Genomic DNA, 19,837 nt, shown 5'->3' on the forward strand with positions numbered 1-19,837 from the left:
TTATAAGACATAAGTCAGTTTAAGTGCTTTTCTCTACATCTGGAAAGAAAACAAAAGCTCTGTGTCTTACTAAATGCTTATTCAGAATAAGATACATACTTTTATAATATTTTAATATTCAAATGCATTAGAGAACAGTTGAGTGTTAAGATTATTGCTTCAGGTATTCAAGCCATGTACTGCCTGTGATGTGTTTAAGTGTCCAATAGTTTTTTGCAGCTGTAACGAGTAGAGACTTTTTGACAACCTTAAATGTGAGATTAGATGTATGTCTTTTTGTATGTCTTTTTGACTGAAATACTAGAGGGGGTTTCTTCAGAAGTCTCAGCTTAAGCAATTGGAGTATCAACTAGTAAAATAGAACTCAGCTAGGAAGTTGCAGCAGTGTTTGCTAGTTGAATACCAGGCAGACATATTCTGCCCCACTGCTTCCATTTCTCTGCTTCAGGCTCTTTTATTAACATCTCATTGTATCTGAGCCTGTGGTTAGAGTTTCATTGCATGGATTTTTACAGTCTTTTCCACTGGAATGTCTTGACATTAGCTTCTACATTTTTGCCTCCAACAGTGGTCAAGGCAGTTCTAGGAAACATGGCAAGATTAGTCAGTTACTGTATGATTTTTTCTTCTGTCTCACTATGTGCTAGAAAATACTCTTTTGTTAGATTCAAACAGGGATATGTACATGTGATTCCTAACAATTCTTGTATTTCCTGTGTGCTCCTTTTTGTTTCAAGCTTTTTATTATTTAGTATATTGACTTTTGTGCATATATTAGTATGTATGGTCCATTTAAAAGAGAGTGCATTTGGTCACACTAGCTAAAATTGCTAAATCCCCTTAATTTATAACATCCATTCCCACCATTTTGCTACTCCTGTATATTTTCCCATTTTACAAACAATTCTGAAATTATATTTGAAAAGTAATTTTTTAAATCTATCTCTTTTCTGAGCTTTCTGGTCTGTGTTCAGTCAACAACGGGTACTAACACATGAATTTCTGAATAACATGGGAGGAATACATTGAGAATTTGTGCAGGTTTAGAATACATTTCTGTAGCCTGCTCCATTGGCAAAAATGTGTTAAATCAGGCTTAATGTTAAATGTTTGTGTTCTAGCAGTTAGTTACATGGACATGTTTTTATGACGTAAATTTGATTTCTTTTTAAGGTATTATGGCAGGTTCAAACAGATCTGGAGATCTTAAAGATGCTCAGAAATCAATTCCTACTGGAACAATTTTGGCTATTGCAACTACGTCTTTTATTTGTATCCTTTATCCTGTGATTTTTCTTTTCTAATGCCCATTCTGTAGGTGTAACAGTATAGTTATTTCATTGAAAAGATACTAGGTTTGCCTGAGTATAAGATGAATGAAATTTTACCTGAAAATAAGTATTTTATATTTGTCTAAAATACAAATATTTTAATAAATACTACAGTATCTCAAAGTATTTATGTATAAACATATATTCTATATTCTACTAGTGCTTTAAATTCTAAGATACTGTCACTGTTTGAACAGGAGGAACTGAAGAAGGGAAGTCTTTTCAGACTCTGAGAGGGAGGGATCTATTCCCTCCCATTTCCTTCCATACTCTGTAAAATATCAGAAAGCCAGCAGCTCCTCCCTCTTTTTCCTCTCAGCTTTCCACAAGCTTGCCACAAGCTATTGGGTTGTATAAATATATATTTGTATATATTTGTTTTCTTTGTTGCCTTACACTTTGTTATTTTCTTTCCCTTGTGTTAGTAAAATCTGTATTCAATTTTTTAAGTTTCCAACTTAAGGTGTCCAGTCTTTATTCCCTTTTTGTCTTCCCTTTTTTGGGGAGGGATAGAGAGGAATTTTATCATTAGGTTTATGGCCCGCCCGAACTGCTAAACCATCACAGATACAATTGCTGGTTTCAGTTAAATGGGTTAGAGTTTTTTTAGCAACATTCCCCCACACCTTCATTATCATGGATACGTTCATTTAATCATGTTTACTCTCTCTGTCTATAAAATTGTTTATCGTGTAATCTTCCTTCAGTCTCATTAATAGATCTCTCCTGTATAGTGATGTTTGGTGCCTGTATAGAAGGTGTAATATTAAGAGACAAGTAAGTTGTATTAAGCTTCTAATTTTAAAGTGAGTATCTATGATGATGATGACGATGATGATGATGATGATGATAGATTATGTTAAGAGCACTTATGAATGGCTCTTCTAGGAAGTATCTATGTGACATTTTGCTTTAGTTGAAACTGGAAGGAAAGTCTGTCTGAGTTAAACTGAGGTGACTGCAGATCAACCAGTCAGACTCTCAGGCTGTATCCCCTCAATAAGTAGATGCAGAATCGAAGGTAAATGTTTGAAGTGGATCTGTCCCTAGTAATAGAATGTTCTTGAGAAAGAATTTAATAGTATTTTTTGAGCAGTTAGAGGGTTAAGGGAACTGATATTACTTTGGGTGAAGTAATACTCTTGAGGAAGAAGGACAGACAGTTACGTAACAAGGAGAGTTCATGGTAAAGACTGCTATGCATCATCAGGTCTATAATTTCAACTGAATGTATAGCTATTTTTTGTTTCAAAATATCATTCATAAAAAAGGAGTCATGTCAGTTTTCACCCTTCTCACCTGAGAATATTTGAGGCACAATATGAAGCACAAAAGAAATAAATTTAATAAAGATAAGCATGAACAGAATCTCTAAATTTTGTTAGGTTTCTCCATTAAGAGTTGCCGAGTTGACTAAAATGAATTTATTGGCAGCTTTTGTATTTGATCCCTTGCTGGTGTCTGAATATCTTTTCTAGAGTGGCCCAAGTTTGCTTTTAATGATGAAGCAATAGCATTGGAGTGTTGTTTGGAAAGTGATGGAGATGATGCTGAGATGACTTATTTCAAAACAGTCTTTTGGCCTACAAGGACAACCATAAATTAGAAACTGGATTCTAATCAAAGCTAGTAAAAGAAGCAGCAGGAGATCATTTTTACTTAAAAATAGTATTGCTGCATGAATGAAAATCTGATTTCTTTTTCTAGAAAGTAAATATACAAACCAAATCAATCCAATGCTTAAGAATGTAAAATGTAAATGAATTCTGAACTATAAATTAATGCAGCGCCCATATCTGTAAACTCACATTTTTGATTATAGCATATTTAAAATTAAGTGGGAGAGGGAATTTTGCAAGCTGAGTGCAGGTGATCAGTCACTACAGCAGGATGCATTATAGCAAGATCATTGAATTCATATTCTTTCATTTATACTGCTGCCAGTTCATGTTTGGCTGAAATCCAGCATAACACTAAAATGTATGGATTTTGGTCTCATTTAAGACTATTTTTGCGTTCTTTTTATTATGGATTGTTATATCTACCATGGAAAAAACATAGGATTTACATCTTGCAGTGTTTGACTTTAATCTTTTCAAGTAGTTCCTATTTTTCCTTAAAACATGGGCATTAGAACTTGAACTAAGAATGAATGTACAGCTATTTAAATGTTGTCATAGAAACGTAGTATCTTTTTTTCCCCCTATAATTTTAAAGGGTGTGGTTACCTCCTTTTTCATCTGTGGAAAATAGCAGATAGCCATGCATTAAAGCTTGGGTGTGTGCGAGAATTTGATTGCTGGCTTACTATATTAACCTGATTACTGTGTTTCTTTGCTCTCTTTAAGAGCAGGTTTGAAAAGAGAGAACTTGAGCTTTCTTAGTCTGTAGCCTTTTCTTCTCTCTGGCATTTGTTTTGAAAAACCTGAAAGCATAGAAAAATAGTTATTATGCGCTCATAGTATAGATAGTTTTGTTAGTCAGCAGACAAAATAAATTGTAAGATTAAGATGAACTACAAGAAGTTTACTTGCTTTTACAACAAAAACATTAGGTTGGGAGGGAGGTGTAGGCAGGAGGGAAAGAACCTTTTCAAAGTTTACCCAAGATGTCTGTAAATGAACATAAAATTAATTATCTTACAAAAAACCCTAAAAACTCCAAACAAACAACCCCCCCAAAACAACCCAACAACAATAACAAAATAAACCAGTACTGAAGGTACTTCTAGCTAACTTCCACCTGCTTGTTTACCATAGTAATTTTAAAATTGCATCAGGTGCTACAACAGCCAGAAGGCATGTGGATAACTTGAGATGGCTGTGTCTAGTAGTTTGTCCATTTATTTGTCCATATGTGAGTGCCACACTATTAAAATAGAAGGGTGGTACTTTGTTATGTCAGTCTCTTTCTTATGCACCAGGGTATTAACTGCTCAAAGAACAGACTTCTGTAATCTCATTCCTAGCAGTCACAAGGATCTAAAGGATGCATATGTAGATACCTTCCCTATTGATGTTAATTCTGTGAAATTTGCTGAGATGCCTGATAATTGCTGCATGTCTGCTTAGAGGCAGCAAGTATAATGTGTCTATTATAATGTATTTTCTTTAATACAGCAGCATGAAGAGAAATTATTTGGTTGGAGAATCATATAGCACATGCTGTTACATGGGGTTTATTTTTGAAAAGTGCTGTTGACCAAAAAGATGGAAATGCTAATACTGAAGCTACAGTAAAAGTTACTGTAATGCTTACTGGTTTGTTTTTTTCCTTCTTCTTTTTGTTCCCCTTCCCTAAGGTTTGGAGAAGCAGTTAATGGAAATCTAGTGGTTGGCACACTGGCCTGGCCTTCTCCATGGGTCATTGTGATTGGTTCCTTCTTCTCAACATGTGGTGCTGGTCTCCAGAGCCTTACTGGTGCACCCCGTCTGCTGCAGGCCATTGCCAGAGATGGCATTGTGCCGTTTATCCAAGTGAGATTTTTTTCTTTGCAGTACTTAAAATATCGCATATATAATGACAGAAAACCCCAAAAAAACCCAAACAAACCCAAAAAGACTGCTGTGTCTCTGCTTCTGCTGGCTTGAGATAGTATTGGCAGCTTGTTCATTGAGAAAGCTGTGTCACCATTTCCTTAATTTGGGAGTGTCTTTTCTATCAGAGATGGAGATGGTGAGGCTGTGCAAGAGTATCAAACATGCTGCTGCTTTATTTCACAGTTGAGAGTAGTGGCATATTTCCTGTCTTGCAAGAGCTTTACCTGTAAGTAAATACACTAAGTGTGCTGAGCTGGAGGGACACAATCATGATGGAGTTTGATTTGTGAGTGGGAGAGGATTGTAATGCAATTATTTGCAAAGGCTGGGTCATATTGAGAGACACTAATGAAAAAATTCACTTTTGTCTGAAGTAAAAATTTGGTACTTGGTGAGAGGGTGGCAGTATGGTTCTGTCTTCTCCAGATAAGATTTGAAAAGAGTGGAGGATGAAAAGGAAAAATTTATGTGATTTGGGAAGTGAAGGAAAGGAAAGGGAATCCAGGAGAAGCACGATGTTTGAAGAAGGATTTGAGACTTGGAAAGTGCTTAAAGGTTTGGAGTGATATAGCAGCTGCATGGACAGTCACAGAAGTCACTCCTGGACAGTTACCAGGAGTTGAAAACAGAAACAAGAATATGACATTGTTAAGAATAAAACCAAAGTCTTGAAATGTGAGCAGAAAAAGACATTTTATTGTAAGGCAAGTAAAATTGATGGATGATGGGAAGCTAAGGGAAGAAGACGATGGAGAATGAGTGAGGTGCAGAGCCTAGATATTTGGAAAGAAAATGGTAATGGAATAAAGCTAGACAGAATTCTTCACAAAGGAAGTTGCCACATGCAACATTATGTTTCACGGGGCTCTGTGTAGGAGCATAGGCTTATCTAAGGCCTTTTTAAAGATAAATATTTGTGCTCATGAGTACTGACCTGATGCCTACTTTGTATTTTTAAAAAAGTACTGCCCTCAACTATATTAGCTTTTTATAGGCTAAGTGTAAGTCTTTGATGCACAAGGATTTTGAAATTAAGATTATTTTTACAGCAACTGCATTAGTACTTTAACGTTACATAGTCATTCCTTATTTTAGTAAGCGTTTTTCGTATTGGAAATGTATGGGTTTTTTGCAATTTAGATTGTGGCTTTTAGTAGCATAGATGGCTTTATTTTCCTTTGTAATTAATGACTATTTTTTTGTTCCTGTTAGAGTTAGTTAATGATCTGCACCGTATTTTATAACTGTATAATGAACAGTTGTTCTGTTCCTACTGTTTACTTGAACTCATTTAGGTATTTGGTCATGGAAAAGCAAATGGAGAACCAACCTGGGCTCTGCTACTCACTGCTGGTATTTGTGAAATAGGAATTTTAATAGCCTCGTTGGACAGTGTAGCACCAATTCTTTCAATGTAAGTATAAACATAGTGTTTTATCTTCTTAAGTAGCAGATTACCTCTAACTAGGTAATTATTTTTCTTTTTGAAATAATTCATGTTGGGCTTTGTCTTCTAACAAGTTATATTCCTGTTTTATCTAGAGAAAATATGAAACACAATGCTTTGACTGGAATTAATTTCTAGGCACAAAAAAGTTTTTTCTGTAATGGAGTTATTGAATGCTGGTAAAAATATTTTCAGCTTTTAAAAGTGTGTGTTTTAGAATAAAGATTCCCTGCTATTTTAGCTCAAGTGTATCTAAGGGAGGTAGCCCAAACAATTTAATGTTTTAGAGTATGAAGTGAACTTTATTTTACTGACTTTGTCTTCGAAGTTTATCCCAGGTGTTGTATGTTGACCCTGTTGGCAGCTTAGCTCCACACATCTTGGAATTGGGAGGTAAAAGCGAGGAAAGTTGTGGGGTGTGATAGAGGCAGTTCAGTGGGTAAGGCATAAGCTCCATGCACAAACAGAGCAAATTAAGGAATTAACTCACTGTCAAACTGGTGGATGTTTAGCCATTTCCAGGAAAGCTATGTGCAATGGCTGGGGGAAAAAAAATACCATTGAGTCCAAATGTTCTCCTTTCTTCCTCTTTCACTGAGCTGTTACTGCTGAGCATGATGTCACACAGTGATGAATAATCCTTGGGTCTGCTGTGGCCAAATGTTACAGTTGTGTCCCCTCCCCAACGCTTATTTAGGAGTAGGTAACCACTAAAAACTGAGGTGGCCTTGATACTCTGTAACTGCTCAGCAACACTTAAAACATGACTGTTTTAACAATACTGTTATGGTTACAAACCCAGAAAGTAGAACCATGTGAGCTACTGTGAAGAAAATTACTCTGTCCCAGCCAAAACCAGTACGTTATTTTCTACATTTTCTGTAAAATCTTAGATTGAGGCTCACTATTAGGCTAATACCATGTTTTGAGGTACAAGTATTAGTTTAATCTTTGTCATGTGTTCTGTTGGCCACTGTGAACGTAGTGTACAAGTTTCTATTCTTTTATGGATTATATTTAGCTTTTTAATGCAAATCTATCTAGTTAATTTCTTTTGGAAAATGCTCTTCTTTTTTTCTTAACAGGTTTTTCCTTATGTGTTATATGTTTGTAAATCTGGCTTGTGCAGTTCAGACCCTTTTACGGACTCCCAACTGGAGACCTCGTTTCAAGTATTACCATTGGTAGGGAATATTCCTTTATTTAGAAGAGTCAAATCCAATTATGTAATCCTAAATTGTTGATTTTCTTGCAATAATAAAACAAAATTTACTTTCTCACTTAAATGAATTTTGTTTGCATGAAATGAATAATTGTGTGCACTAAAGTATGGCAGCATCTTTTTTTTTTTTCATGTGTTTGCAGTAGGGCTCGTAATACCTGTGATTATGAAAATACAGCTAATGTTAAGGGTTTCGGAAGGATGACATTTAATATTGCTCATAAGCCAAGAGATCTGAGTATGTGAGAATAAAGATGAAAAAAAAGAACAGTCTGTCTTTAATACATGGATAAGTAGAACTGGTAGAAATGTTCAGGGAAGTTGATAGATATACAAAACCAAAACTTACCAAAACTTACATAGAAAAAAAAATATCTCAGTATACATTAATTGGCTCTTTAATGATATGATAACTGTTTTAAAAATGTCATGCTTCTGACATTGTATTTCATAACTGAAGCAGGCAAGGGGTTACTTGACGAAGTAAAGTTCAGTTTTACAGAAAGTCGTGTGTGGGGTTTATCTTGTTCTTTTCTATGATCTCAGAGTTCAGACGTTTCAAACGGAGATTGGAAAACTTTTTTACTAAATGTTAATCTTCAAAAATGTATAATTTTTTTAATTAACATTTATTTAATTAGGAGAAATCCTATTAGAAATTTTAGTATTGATGTGCCTTCAAAACTCAGGCCTTCAGAAGATGAGCTGGCCTGATTACAGGATGCAAGAGTTGCTTATTTTTCTTTAAAAGGACTGACTGAGCATGAAATGTCACGGTTTTAGCTCTGTAAATCTTTTTTAATATGTTCAGTAGGCACTTACTGGTTTGGCACCTAAGCCACCAAGTCCATTTCTGCAAACGCCTACCTGTATTTACATCAAGAAAGAAAAGTGGTTGCTTTAATTTTATTTTTTTTTTCCATCTCCCCTTAATTAACTGATCCTAGAAGAAGTATAGTAGAAGGTACACAGTAGCTTTGTAGCTAAATTGGGTGGATAAGATGGATGGCAGCAAGAGGTGCGTGATGAGGAAGAAAAGGAAAGGGGTTGTGACATGTCAGCAGCAGAAACAGAACCATTTGGCTGCAGGGCATTTTCATATTTTTCCCCAGAGTTCAGTGAGGCAACTGAATCACTGTGTGACTATGTAATCACTTCTAGCCAGAGCAGGTGTTGAAATGCTTGGCCAGAATTTGGATGGGACTTGATTGAGTGAAAGTAGTCTTAGATTGACAAGGTGAAGCATGAAAGAGCAGCTGCTGTCCTTTGCAGAGAGACTATGCTTGGAACAGGTAAAGATCATTTCTTTGGTTTAAAAATGGCTGAGTTTGGACTCGACAGTTGTGTGGTACTAAAGAAGCAAACTAAAAGTACTAAGCAAAAGTTGGGTCAGCTGACACTCTTTGTCAATAAGTGAAAACTCACTCTAATGTGGAAATCACGTGAAAATAAAGTCAGGGTTTTATCATAATGCTGCCTAGTGTTTTTTGAGGAACTTTTCTAGCTTATTTTTATATCAACATTTAAGTGATAGCAATGTGTTTTGAAACTGACCTTACTTGGAGGCGTTGATAGGAATTTCAGAACTGACAGATGTAGTAAATGTATTGCTATATTTAGTGCAATTGCATTGTTTATGTTACACAAAGGTTCAGAATGTAACTTTTTAAAATAAATCATAGAATCATAGAATTAGCCGGGTTGGAAGGGACCTCAGAGATCATCAAGTCCAACCCTTGACCCACCGGTGCGGTTGCTAGACCATGGCACTGAGTGCCACATCCAGTCTCTTTTTAAATGTCTCCAGGGACGGAGAATCTACCACCTCACCGGGCAGTCCATTCCATTGCCTGATCACCCTCTCCGTGAAGAAATTCTTTCTAATATCTAACCTAAATCTCCCCTGGCACAACTTAAGACTGTGTCCTCTTGTCTTGTTGAAAGTTGTCTGGGAAAAGAGACCAACTCCCACCTTGCTACAAACTCCTTTCAGGTAGTTGTAGAGAGCGATGAGGTCTCCCCTGAGCCTCCTCTTCTTCAGGCTGAACAGCCCCAGCTCCCTCAGCCTCTCTTCATAGGGCCTGTGCTCGAGTCCCTTCACCAGCCGAGTTGCCCTGAAAGCTGGGATAATGTATTTTTATTTCTATAGTAGCTATGAAGTGGCCTTTGAAGAATAAAGGCTCTTTTGGAAGTTAACTTGAATAAGAAATTGACTTTGTATAACATTTACATGCCTCTTTAAAAAAGTGGAAAAAATGGTGTCTTTTAGGACTCTCTCATTCCTGGGGATGAGTTTATGTCTTGCCTTGATGTTCATTTGCTCTTGGTACTACGCTTTGATCGCCATGCTGATCGCAGGATGTATATACAAATACATAGAATATAGAGGGTAAGACCAAATATCTTATTTATTCTGTATTAAGTATCATTTACATTCAGCAGAAAGCATTTTTGTATAAAATAGGTACAACTGAAGTACCAAGAGTATTCCTTGAAAAGAAGTAAGATTCCATCTTTGTTCAGGGTTGGAAGTTTTCAGCTTGTAACTTCTCTGGAAGCTCTGTTCCAAACTTCTCAAGAGTCTGAACTAACCAAGATAAGAACTACAAAGGCTGAGAAATTTTCATTTTGTCAGAAATTATTGTATAAAGTTTTGGTACTCTGGCAACATCATCTTTTATTATCAATCAGCAACTATTGTATAACTGTTACCTAATTATCTTTAGCAAAAGCCCTGAAACTAATTTGTGTCGACTTCAGCACTTTTTAGAGGGAATCCTATTGAACAGTTCGGAGTATCTGCTAAAAATTGTCTAGTTTCTGAAGACATAGATAATCTTAAATAATCTATTTTGCATTGTATGCCTGTGACAAGGGACACAAATGCCAACACCAAAAAAAACCCCCAGATAAATAATATATCCAAACACTAGAGGTGATCATGATCAGTAATGTGTGTGGTTTCCCTCTTTAAGGAAAGCACAGTCCTAAAATAATCTAGTCAAGAAAAATAGTAATTCATTGGAGTGGGAAATGGAAGTTGTTTTGATGCATCAAAAGCAGAGGTTTTAAATTGATCAGCTAGGTATCAACTGCTCCAGCTTGTGGATTCTCTGTGTTTTAATGTTTCCATTTCCAGATTAGATGCAGACGAGATTGTAAGAGCTCTATTTTATGTGCTAATTATAATAAGAAAATCAGTCTGCCTATTTTAGCCAGAAAATAGATGATAAACAGTTCTGCTTGTGTTAGTACATAAATGAGCATGTTCGTAAAATTGTATGTACACCCAAATTTGTATACAGACTTTACAAATGTTGGCACATAGCTAGTACATTTACTCAGTAGAAAGAGAATTTTTTGCAACCTTTTGTTGTTGCCTTTATAAACACAAGGGCTAATTTGTCAGTGGGGAGAAACTCACCTGGAAATTTGTCTGACAAAACCTCATTTTTAATTTTAGTTTCTGGATAACTAAGTAAAAGAAACTTTCATGACTGTGCTGTCTGTCAGGGTATCTTTTCACTGCCATAATATTCTTTAATAGATTTTTAATTAACTTTGGCTTATTTCATCTGAATTTTAAAAGAAGGCTCGAGACGACAAAGTTAATTGTGAATTCATGAGTGGTAGTAAGAGGAAGGCAGAGTCAAGGGAGATGGACCCCTTGCAGTAGTAGAATCCTCACAAAGGAAAAGAACGTGTTACCCTAACAGTTCTTTCTTATTTGTTGGGCTACAGTATAACTTTGTACTGGGAGAAAGAAAAGTGGAAAATGCAAGAAGAATGTTTTTCAAGAGGGTGGATAAGCTTTAGCCCCATCTAGGAGTGAAGCTGTAGTCAAGAAAGTCAAAGTTGTAGTGGTGCTGTTGACAGGAAGATGTAGCACACTAATCTATACAAAGTCAAGTTTCACTTAATTCATTCTGGTTCTTTAAAGCAATTCCTTTTAAGTATCCCTCACTTAATCATTCTAGTGCACTCATGACTTTATAAAGCTTTTGGATTTTTTGAAGTATGAATTAAATAGACTGTAGTAAATATTAATAATTACTTAATAAACAGGTCCCCTAAAGGGAGCTGAGACTACTTCATCATGGTTAGTTGTCATTGTTGATTTAAATATGCAAAATTATGTTTTTTCATGCATTCATATAAACGTGTTAGATTTTTTGTGTGCATTGTCACTCATGAGAAAGTGTACCAAATTTGTATAAATAAACAAGAACCTGCTAATTGATACTTTTCTGCACCCTGAAGAGCTGAAAAAGAATGGGGTGACGGAATCCGAGGCCTGTCTCTGAATGCAGCTCGATATGCTTTGCTTCGTGTTGAAGATGTACCTCCTCACACCAAGAACTGGAGGTAAGTCCTAAACTTTCCCAAGATAATGTCGTTCTTGAAATATGTATGTCTTTTTGGAATACTCCTGGTAAAGCTAATTACAGAAGTGAAATTTACCGTTAAAATTAGGTTTTACTGTAGTTTAATGTGACCTATGGTCAACACAGAATCAACTTTGGTGGGACTGTGAGCAAACTAATTTGAACCTCAGTATTTGATTATTTATAGGTTTTTTTCAGATTCAAAGGTTTGCTTTTGTATTCCTTCTCAAATACAGTATATAAATATATGGAGGATCCATTATTTGTTTGACATCATGTTTTTGAGATCATGTGGGAATTGTTTTTTATATAGCTTCATTTAATAGTAACACTTTTGAAGTTGCTTAGACATCATTAAAACAAATTCTCTGTCCATTTGTATGTAAAAGGTTTAGATCTCCACTGTTTTTGCAATATATTGTTTTTATTTATTAAACTGTCAATTTTCTCAAAGGTAACACAAAAAATTACTTAGCATTTAAAAATAAAATAGTGTTTGCACAATGACGCTTCTGATGAATGTAATGCAGATCAGAAGAACTCTGATCAAGTTGAACTTGCAAAAAAATAAATTGTCTTTAAAGATAATATTTCAGTTACAGTTACTGCTCTGTGATAGTATCTTCAGGTGTATGCATGTTCAGTGTTCTGGTGCCCTTTAACATCATGGTGTTATTTTTACCATTTTCATGGGGCTGAGGCACATAAACAATTACTATGGGACATGTAAGTAACTGCCTTTATCAGTGTCTGACCTTGGCATCCTAGAACCACCAATATTATGTAGCATTTACTAAGAGCATTCCTGTTAAATATCTGACATTTCTCTGATCATTTTCTCGGTAAAACTGTTCCTTAAGGTAGCATTTTGGAATGATGGTGTGCTGGCTTATGTAGAGCATATTTTCCATTGAATTAAGCACTTAATCTGTATTTTATTAATTGTCATGGTTTGAGCCTGGCTGATGACAAAGGACCACGTGGCTGTGCACTCTTCGTTCCCTCATTTCAGGGTGGCATGGAGGAAATCTACCCAGGACATAGTGGGTCCAGACAAGGGCCATGAGGTTTTCACTCACCAATCACGTGCTAAACAGACTCAATTTGGGGATAAATCAATTTAATTTGTCATTAATCAAATCAAAACAGGGCAAAGAGAAAACACAAAACAGAGCTTAAATACTTTCCCCCCACCTCTCCCTTCTTCCCGAGCACAAGTTACGTTGTTCTCGGTATTTCCACCTCCTCCCCCCTCAGTAGCACAGGGGGACAGGGAGTGGGGTTTAAAGTCCAGACGTCCCAGGTTGTTCTCTGCTGCTTCTTCCTCTTCAGAGAGAAGGGTTCCTCACAGTCTTCCCCTGCTCCAACATGGAGTCCCTCCCGTGGGAGGAAGTCCTTCACAAACCCCTCTAATGCCAGTCCCTCTCGCAAGGCACAATCCCTCAGGAGCAAACTGCTCCAGTGTGGGTGGCCCACAGAGCCACGGACTGCTTGGGGATCAGTCCCCTCTACAGCTGCAGGTCCACAACATCTGCTCTGTGATCCTCCCCAGGCTGCAGGGACACAGCACTTGCTCCGTCGTGGTCCTTCAGGATCTGCTCCGCCGTGCTCCTCCATAAGTGCTGGGGCCAGGCTGCCATCTCACCACGGGATGTAGAGAAAACTCTTTTCACCTTCTCCCTCTCCTTCCTCACCAGCCTTGGTTTCTCTGCTCCACCATTGCTCTCCTCTGGTGCAGTTCTCTGTCTCCAGCTGTTGCTTTCTCTCACCTCCCCCTTCTCCTCTGCCCTGCTGTTAACTACCCTGTATCCCCCCTTCTTGAATATTTTAAACGCAGAGGTGAAAATCTTTTTATTCACTTGATGGCCTGAGGCTGAGCCAGGAATCTTGGATCAGGGAGATCTATTCCAGCTACTTACAGGAGCCATCCTTGGGGGAGGGGACTCCTTCCCTGCTACCAAAAGTAGTGGAAGCCCAGAACAATTGTTTATTAATGGATATATTTAATTTTCCAATTCTTTCTTTCTTTACGGTATCTGTGTTTAATTTTTTTTTTTTTTTTTTTCTCAGACCTCAACTTCTGGTCTTGTTAAACTTGGATAGTCAGCAGTTGGTGAAACATCCTAGATTACTTTCTTTCACATCTCAGTTGAAGGCTGGTAAAGGACTGACAATTGTGGGATCTGTGCTGCAGGGAATCTACTTGGATAAATGTACAGAAACTCAAAAAGCTGAAGAGGTATGTAAAAGACAGCTTACAAACACTTTAACTTCTAGTATTTAATCTGGTTAAGTCATATCTTGAATTAGAACAGACTGTTGTAAAGTATTGAATAAAACTTTTATTAACAGCACAATCAATGATATGAAATTATATGAGCTTGGTGTGTAGAGCAAAATGTTTTATAAAATTCCCCAGTAGGATGAGAAAATGCTTACACTACTTAGTTTTTTATTATATTTACTATTGAGAGCTCTGGACTCATGGATTAAATTCTTAAACAAGCCAAGTGATAGATTTTTAACTAATTACCTTATAAGGAAAACAGATTTATTTAACAAAAAAATTAATATGTGTTTAGCATAATTTCAATCTCTAGATATGTACATGATATTATTTTCTACATTGTCCTAGAAATACATAGCAGTTAGGAGTAGGAGCAGGCTTTGCCAGAATACTACTCTGTTGCTTAACTGTAACCAGTAATCCTTCATGAGATCCTTTAGTTTCTTTCTCTATCTCTCTCTTTTTTTTTTTTTTTCCCTCCTCCTTTCCTATTTATTCTGTATCTCCAGAGAAGGTAAGGTAGGAAAAAATAGTAAGTTGTCATGTGATCTAAGAGGACACCTAACTGAGCTTACAAGCAAATTTAATTTGAGCTCTTCTTTTCCAAATAATTTGTCAGTATTTGACTGTGCTACCCAATGGGAAACACATAGGTGTTTTTGTGGGAAACTCTTGAAAATAACCGAACTTAATTTTAAATTGTCCCCAAAGGAGAAAGGCAAGTTTATTCTGAAGATCCATTGTTCATACTGCTTGGGTATTCAGTGCAGAGCAAGTTTCATTTTTGTTTGGTCTTAAATACTTTTTGTACTTCTTTTTAAATTCAGTATTGTGGTAAATGGTATAGGTAATTATATATACTTACCTGCACACAGTCTCCTACTGCTGTTGATGTTTTCAGTCTGGGGAAACATTTTTTAAAAATACTATGTTTCATGTTGCTTATTGAATACTATAGAAAAGTCTACCATCTTTAGAAAACTGATAGAAAATGTACTCCAAGAGTAGATTTTGCTTGCCATTTTATCTTTCAAAAATGGATAATATCTTCAGTTTCTTGAAAAGAGTTATCAGTTGAAATGTCTACTCTTTTGATCCCAGTGATTTTCAAAGCTGTGTAAAAATGCGTAATTTATTCAGACTTGGTATCTCTAAAGTGGATGAACACTTGAGATGTTGAAATGGACTTAGCAAGCAAGAGCGATTCGCCTGACATTGTAATGGGAAGTGTAGCAATGGCATGCTGTGAAAATAATTGTTTTTAAGCTATTATCAACACATGCAAGTAAAAAACAAGACCAAGAATACCATAAGGCCTCTGAAATAAAAAAAAAAGTAAACCTCTTAAATAGGAACTCATGAGGATTTGGAACAGGTTTTTGAAAGATGGAACAGGAAGGAATCTAAAGGAGGCCTAATGCCTGGGTTCTTCACAAAGACAGACCTGGTGTTAAGATGGAGGAAACTAGTGCTTTTAAAATGAAAATAAAGATGCGTTGTAAAATATTGAGGCATTCCAAAACTGGTTCTGGAAAATTTCAGCTAGATAATGTTTCTGGATGTCTAGGAAAGCAAGGTTTCTCCTGTCTTTCAAAAAGAAAAAAGATCATCTATTTAAAGTGATACGCCCTCAGAGATACTGGTTGGACAGACTTCCTAGCTTTTCTACCAAATTGTCTGAAGGCTTCTTTTCTCTACTAAATGGCATTTCTTATGTGAAACCACGCTGATCCCATGTCAGGCATTCTGTGATCAAAGCTCTTCCTGATGGTTTTCGATAGGAATTTTAATGCTTCTGACTTCTGTTATGCTGGTTCTTTGTTGTGTGGTCTCACACACAGGTCATTGATAATGATGGAATTTTTAAAGTCATGCCATCAAAACTTAGTAAATGCCAAAGCTGATGTTCCCCTTGGCATCTGATACCGTTTTGAATGCTACTTTTAACTTGGTTATGTGTCTGTATGCTTGTGCGTGTTTAAATGAAGAGGAGCCATGTTGAAATTAAAGGGGTGTGGGAATTTAATTTGGTCAGTTTATCTTGCAATTCTTTAGCCAGTGATTCTAGTTGTCTCCTGCACATCTTTTTTCTCATGTTGGGAGCCAGTAAATAAGGAAATAGCCTCTTAATGTCATAAGGTTTTTTTAAGGAGCTTTGGTGACCTTTTCTAAAGTCCTTGGCATCAGTTTTTTCAAAATCCTTCCAATTCCAAACAAAAGGACTTGTCATTACAAACGTGGAGCTTTTTCAGTCAGCAGGTTTTAATTTATCTGGAGCAATGTTTGTTTATTTTTGCCAATGTGGTTTTACTCATACCTTATTCATTATTCCTTGGAAATAAAGGCCTAATAACTAAAGAAATTAAAAAACTGTGGTATCTTCAGGGAAGGTGGGTGGTTCGGGTTTTCATTGTCATAGAATTATGTTCGCTCTTCTGGAATTAGCGGTTTCTTTATGTATGTTATATGTTGTAGCTAAAGTTTTGCTCTTACTTAGTGCTGTTATTCCTGATGGTGTTTATTACCAGTGTTAACTGGATTTCCCTGCATATAATCTTCCTTCTGCAGAATGTTAAGTCCTTAATGGGAGTAGAAAAGACTAAAGGATTTTGCCAGATTGTGGTGTCTCCTAATTTCAGAGATGGAATATCCTATTTGATTCAGTCAGCTGGTCTAGGAGGGATGAAGCACAACACAGTCCTGATGGCATGGCCAGAGTCATGGAAGCAAACAGAAAATTGTTTCTCATGGAAAAATTTTGTTGGTATGTACTGTATTATAAATGCTTAGGAGTAGGTCTACTATGTAATTAATGTATTTGCTGTGGGGAGAAAATGTGGTGCTGAGCATCCAATGGACAATTGAGTATTTCTCCACATCTGACTGAGAGTTTCCTCAGCCATCAGTCTCTTCAACCATGGCTTCTCCTGTTCTTCTCCTAAGTGGGTTTGTAACTAAACACAGGATGTTCTTCTTTTGCCTCAGCAGAATCTGGGAGGATTTAAGCTTTTGAGTTAAAAACAAAAACTCTGAATGAAAGCTAGAAGTTCTTGATCAAATGTCTGGTTTTCCTTTTCAGACACTGTACGAGAGACAACAGCAGCTCAACAAGCACTGTTGGTGGCGAAAAACATTGATTTATTTCCAACAAATCAAGAACGTTTTACTGAAGGAAACATAGATGTGTGGTGGATTGTTCATGACGGCGGCATGCTGATGTTACTGCCTTTTCTCCTTCGACAGCACAAGGCAAGAAGAACAGAAAATGGCTGGGATTTTGTTTTTCTAGCAATGGGTAGTTTGAAGAGTTTCTAGAAATCTTTCACCTTGATAATTATACATAGTCATAGCAATCATTGTTTTATAATTGTTATAATGTATCTTTTTGATAGGTTTGGAGAAAATGTAAAATGCGTATCTTTACTGTTGCGCAAATGGATGACAACAGCATACAAATGAAGAAGGACCTACAGATGTTCTTGTATCATCTTAGACTGAATGCTGAAGTAGAAGTTGTTGAAATGGTATGTTACTGCGTATTTTTAGATGTGGTTGAAACTGAATTTGGGAAAATTGATTAAGCATTTTGAAACTAAGAAATATGAGCCCATTTAAAAAAAGGAACAGACTGCAGTCTCACCAAGAATGTTATTTAAGCAACATAATCTAACTATGTCAAAATGTTAGTGTATATGGTAACGAGTTTAATGTTTTCGTCAAGTAGAGTTGTGCCATTTTGGTATGTTAATGCCTACTGTATTAATGACGACTAGTCCATAAGAGTTCATTCAGTAAAGAAAAAACTTCAATTTTTAGCAGGCAGTGAAATGGAAAGCTGGATGTGCTAAATCTAATAATCCATGGCATCCATCATGTCAGGATGAACATGTCAACTGCTGTATGAATATGACTCTGGAATAAGGAATCCCTAGACCCCCATGAGGGTGTGTCAGCTGTTTTTGTTATTGACAACCTCTTTGGCACTGAAAAATAAGCTAATAAAGCTACAGATTAGCAAGTCAAATAGCGACAAAAAGAATTTTGTAGCTTTTTTTCCTTTTTAAATACATAAACTTCTAAAGAGAAAGACATAAAGCTCTAGTCTATCTAGGCCTGCTTTTTTGGCAACTAAGGAAAAAATTACTTTTAAGCACTCAAAATGACTAGCGTAATGTCCAAAGTAAGACCTAAAAAAATGAAAATCCTTTAAACTCATTCTAAAGTGGGACAAGAAAGATGGGTCAAGTGGTTCAAAACTTCTACTATCGCCAGTTCCTGGAATGAAGAAAACCCATCACAAAGATTTATCATGTTATTCAGTAATAAGGAAAATTTTAGAACTGTTTAAATTACATATGGAAAAAAAATCAATTATGGAAAATGAGGTTAGTATCTTAAACTAAGAAGTCAGAGAAATACTTTTATTTATGGGTTTATTTTATTTTTGTTTTGTTTAGAATACTGAATATAAAAGTCCAAAATGCTGTGGTATGTGCAGGCCAAAGATGATGAACAGAATGCCGTAAAAAAGTCTCAGCCTTGGTTGGGTTTTGAGCTGAGTATAGGAAGCAGAATTTATTCTTTTCTTGTGTGGGTCCATATTTAATGCTGAGAATCTTTCGATAGATCTGACATGCTGCAAGTCAGTGACAACAGATATGACTGCTATACATTATCACATTGTACGTTACCTTTGACCTGATGTGAGATTATGTGCTGAAGTTTCTCGATAAATGCTTCTGTTTGTGAACATTTCTCACTGGTGAAAGGACAGTGTTGATTTGTGGCTCTAGACAGCTTTTAAGGAAACAGGTGTACACAAAAGAGGCTGTAATGCAAACTCAGATTAAAATTTCTCCTTTCTACAGCCTGGCTGGAATAGAACAATGGAAAGTCTGTCCCATGTATCTCAAATTTATGTAAAATCACATTGACTTGGTGATATACTGATATAGTAGAGTAGTTCATTGTACTAGAATGCTGTTTGAAAGTGAAGTTTTGAGAACAGAAAAGGTTGATTATATGCTTGGAATTACTCTAATACCATAAATACATCCAGGACTGAATGAATGCAGGAATGAACATCTAAACATTGTTCTTTTCAGTAGTACTATTCTGATGTTCCTAATATTGATGTCTTTTGCAGTTTGAAAATGATATTTCTGCATTCACATATGAGAAGACACTTATGATGGAACAACGATCACAGATGCTCAAACAGATGCAGCTATCAAAGAATGAAAGGGAAAGAGAGGTAGGGACTTTCTTGGCAAGATGTTCTGTGGAAAGTCTGAAAGTAGTATGGCTTAGCCATGGCTTCTAAGCACTTTCTAAATAGTCAAAAGCCTTTAGAACTGCATTCTATGTTAGTTTCTCTATAGGAGGTTTCCCTTGCAAGACTAAAATAATGTTTTAAATCCTTTTTTATTTGAACAGATGTTTGGAATTTTCCTGTTCTTAAGATGAGTAAAAGATTTGAGCATTTGTGTGGAGTATATCCAGAATATTTCCAAACTTGACATATACTAGTAGCTGAGGTTCATGGTTCAAGCTGGACTGCTTATCTCTGTTTGTGACTTGGTCTTATTAAATTCACACCACCTATTTTTTTTAGTGTCTGCATTAT

At 36.2% G+C, this 19,837-nt stretch overlaps 1 protein-coding gene across 2 annotated transcripts in view; it reads left to right on the top strand.

The window, feature by feature from the left end:
• SLC12A7 (solute carrier family 12 member 7) overlaps positions 1-19,837 on the top strand; it is a 69,140-nt gene that overhangs the window by 39,195 nt on the left and 10,108 nt on the right. For both annotated transcript variants that reach the window (XM_071736234.1, XM_071736232.1), the window contains exons 10-21: positions 1,174-1,272; positions 2,051-2,108; positions 4,633-4,807; positions 6,166-6,284; positions 7,403-7,501; positions 9,809-9,928; positions 11,800-11,904; positions 13,995-14,163; positions 16,780-16,975; positions 17,291-17,460; positions 17,604-17,735; positions 19,358-19,465. In XM_071736234.1, the coding sequence (XP_071592335.1) occupies positions 1,174-1,272; positions 2,051-2,108; positions 4,633-4,807; positions 6,166-6,284; positions 7,403-7,501; positions 9,809-9,928; positions 11,800-11,904; positions 13,995-14,163; positions 16,780-16,975; positions 17,291-17,460; positions 17,604-17,735; positions 19,358-19,465 (1,550 nt within the window). The remainder of the gene's footprint in view (positions 1-1,173; positions 1,273-2,050; positions 2,109-4,632; positions 4,808-6,165; positions 6,285-7,402; positions 7,502-9,808; positions 9,929-11,799; positions 11,905-13,994; positions 14,164-16,779; positions 16,976-17,290; positions 17,461-17,603; positions 17,736-19,357; positions 19,466-19,837) is intronic.

This window comes from Heliangelus exortis, chromosome 2 (assembly GCF_036169615.1).
Source record: "Heliangelus exortis chromosome 2, bHelExo1.hap1, whole genome shotgun sequence".
NCBI classification, from domain to species: Eukaryota; Metazoa; Chordata; class Aves; order Apodiformes; family Trochilidae; genus Heliangelus; species Heliangelus exortis.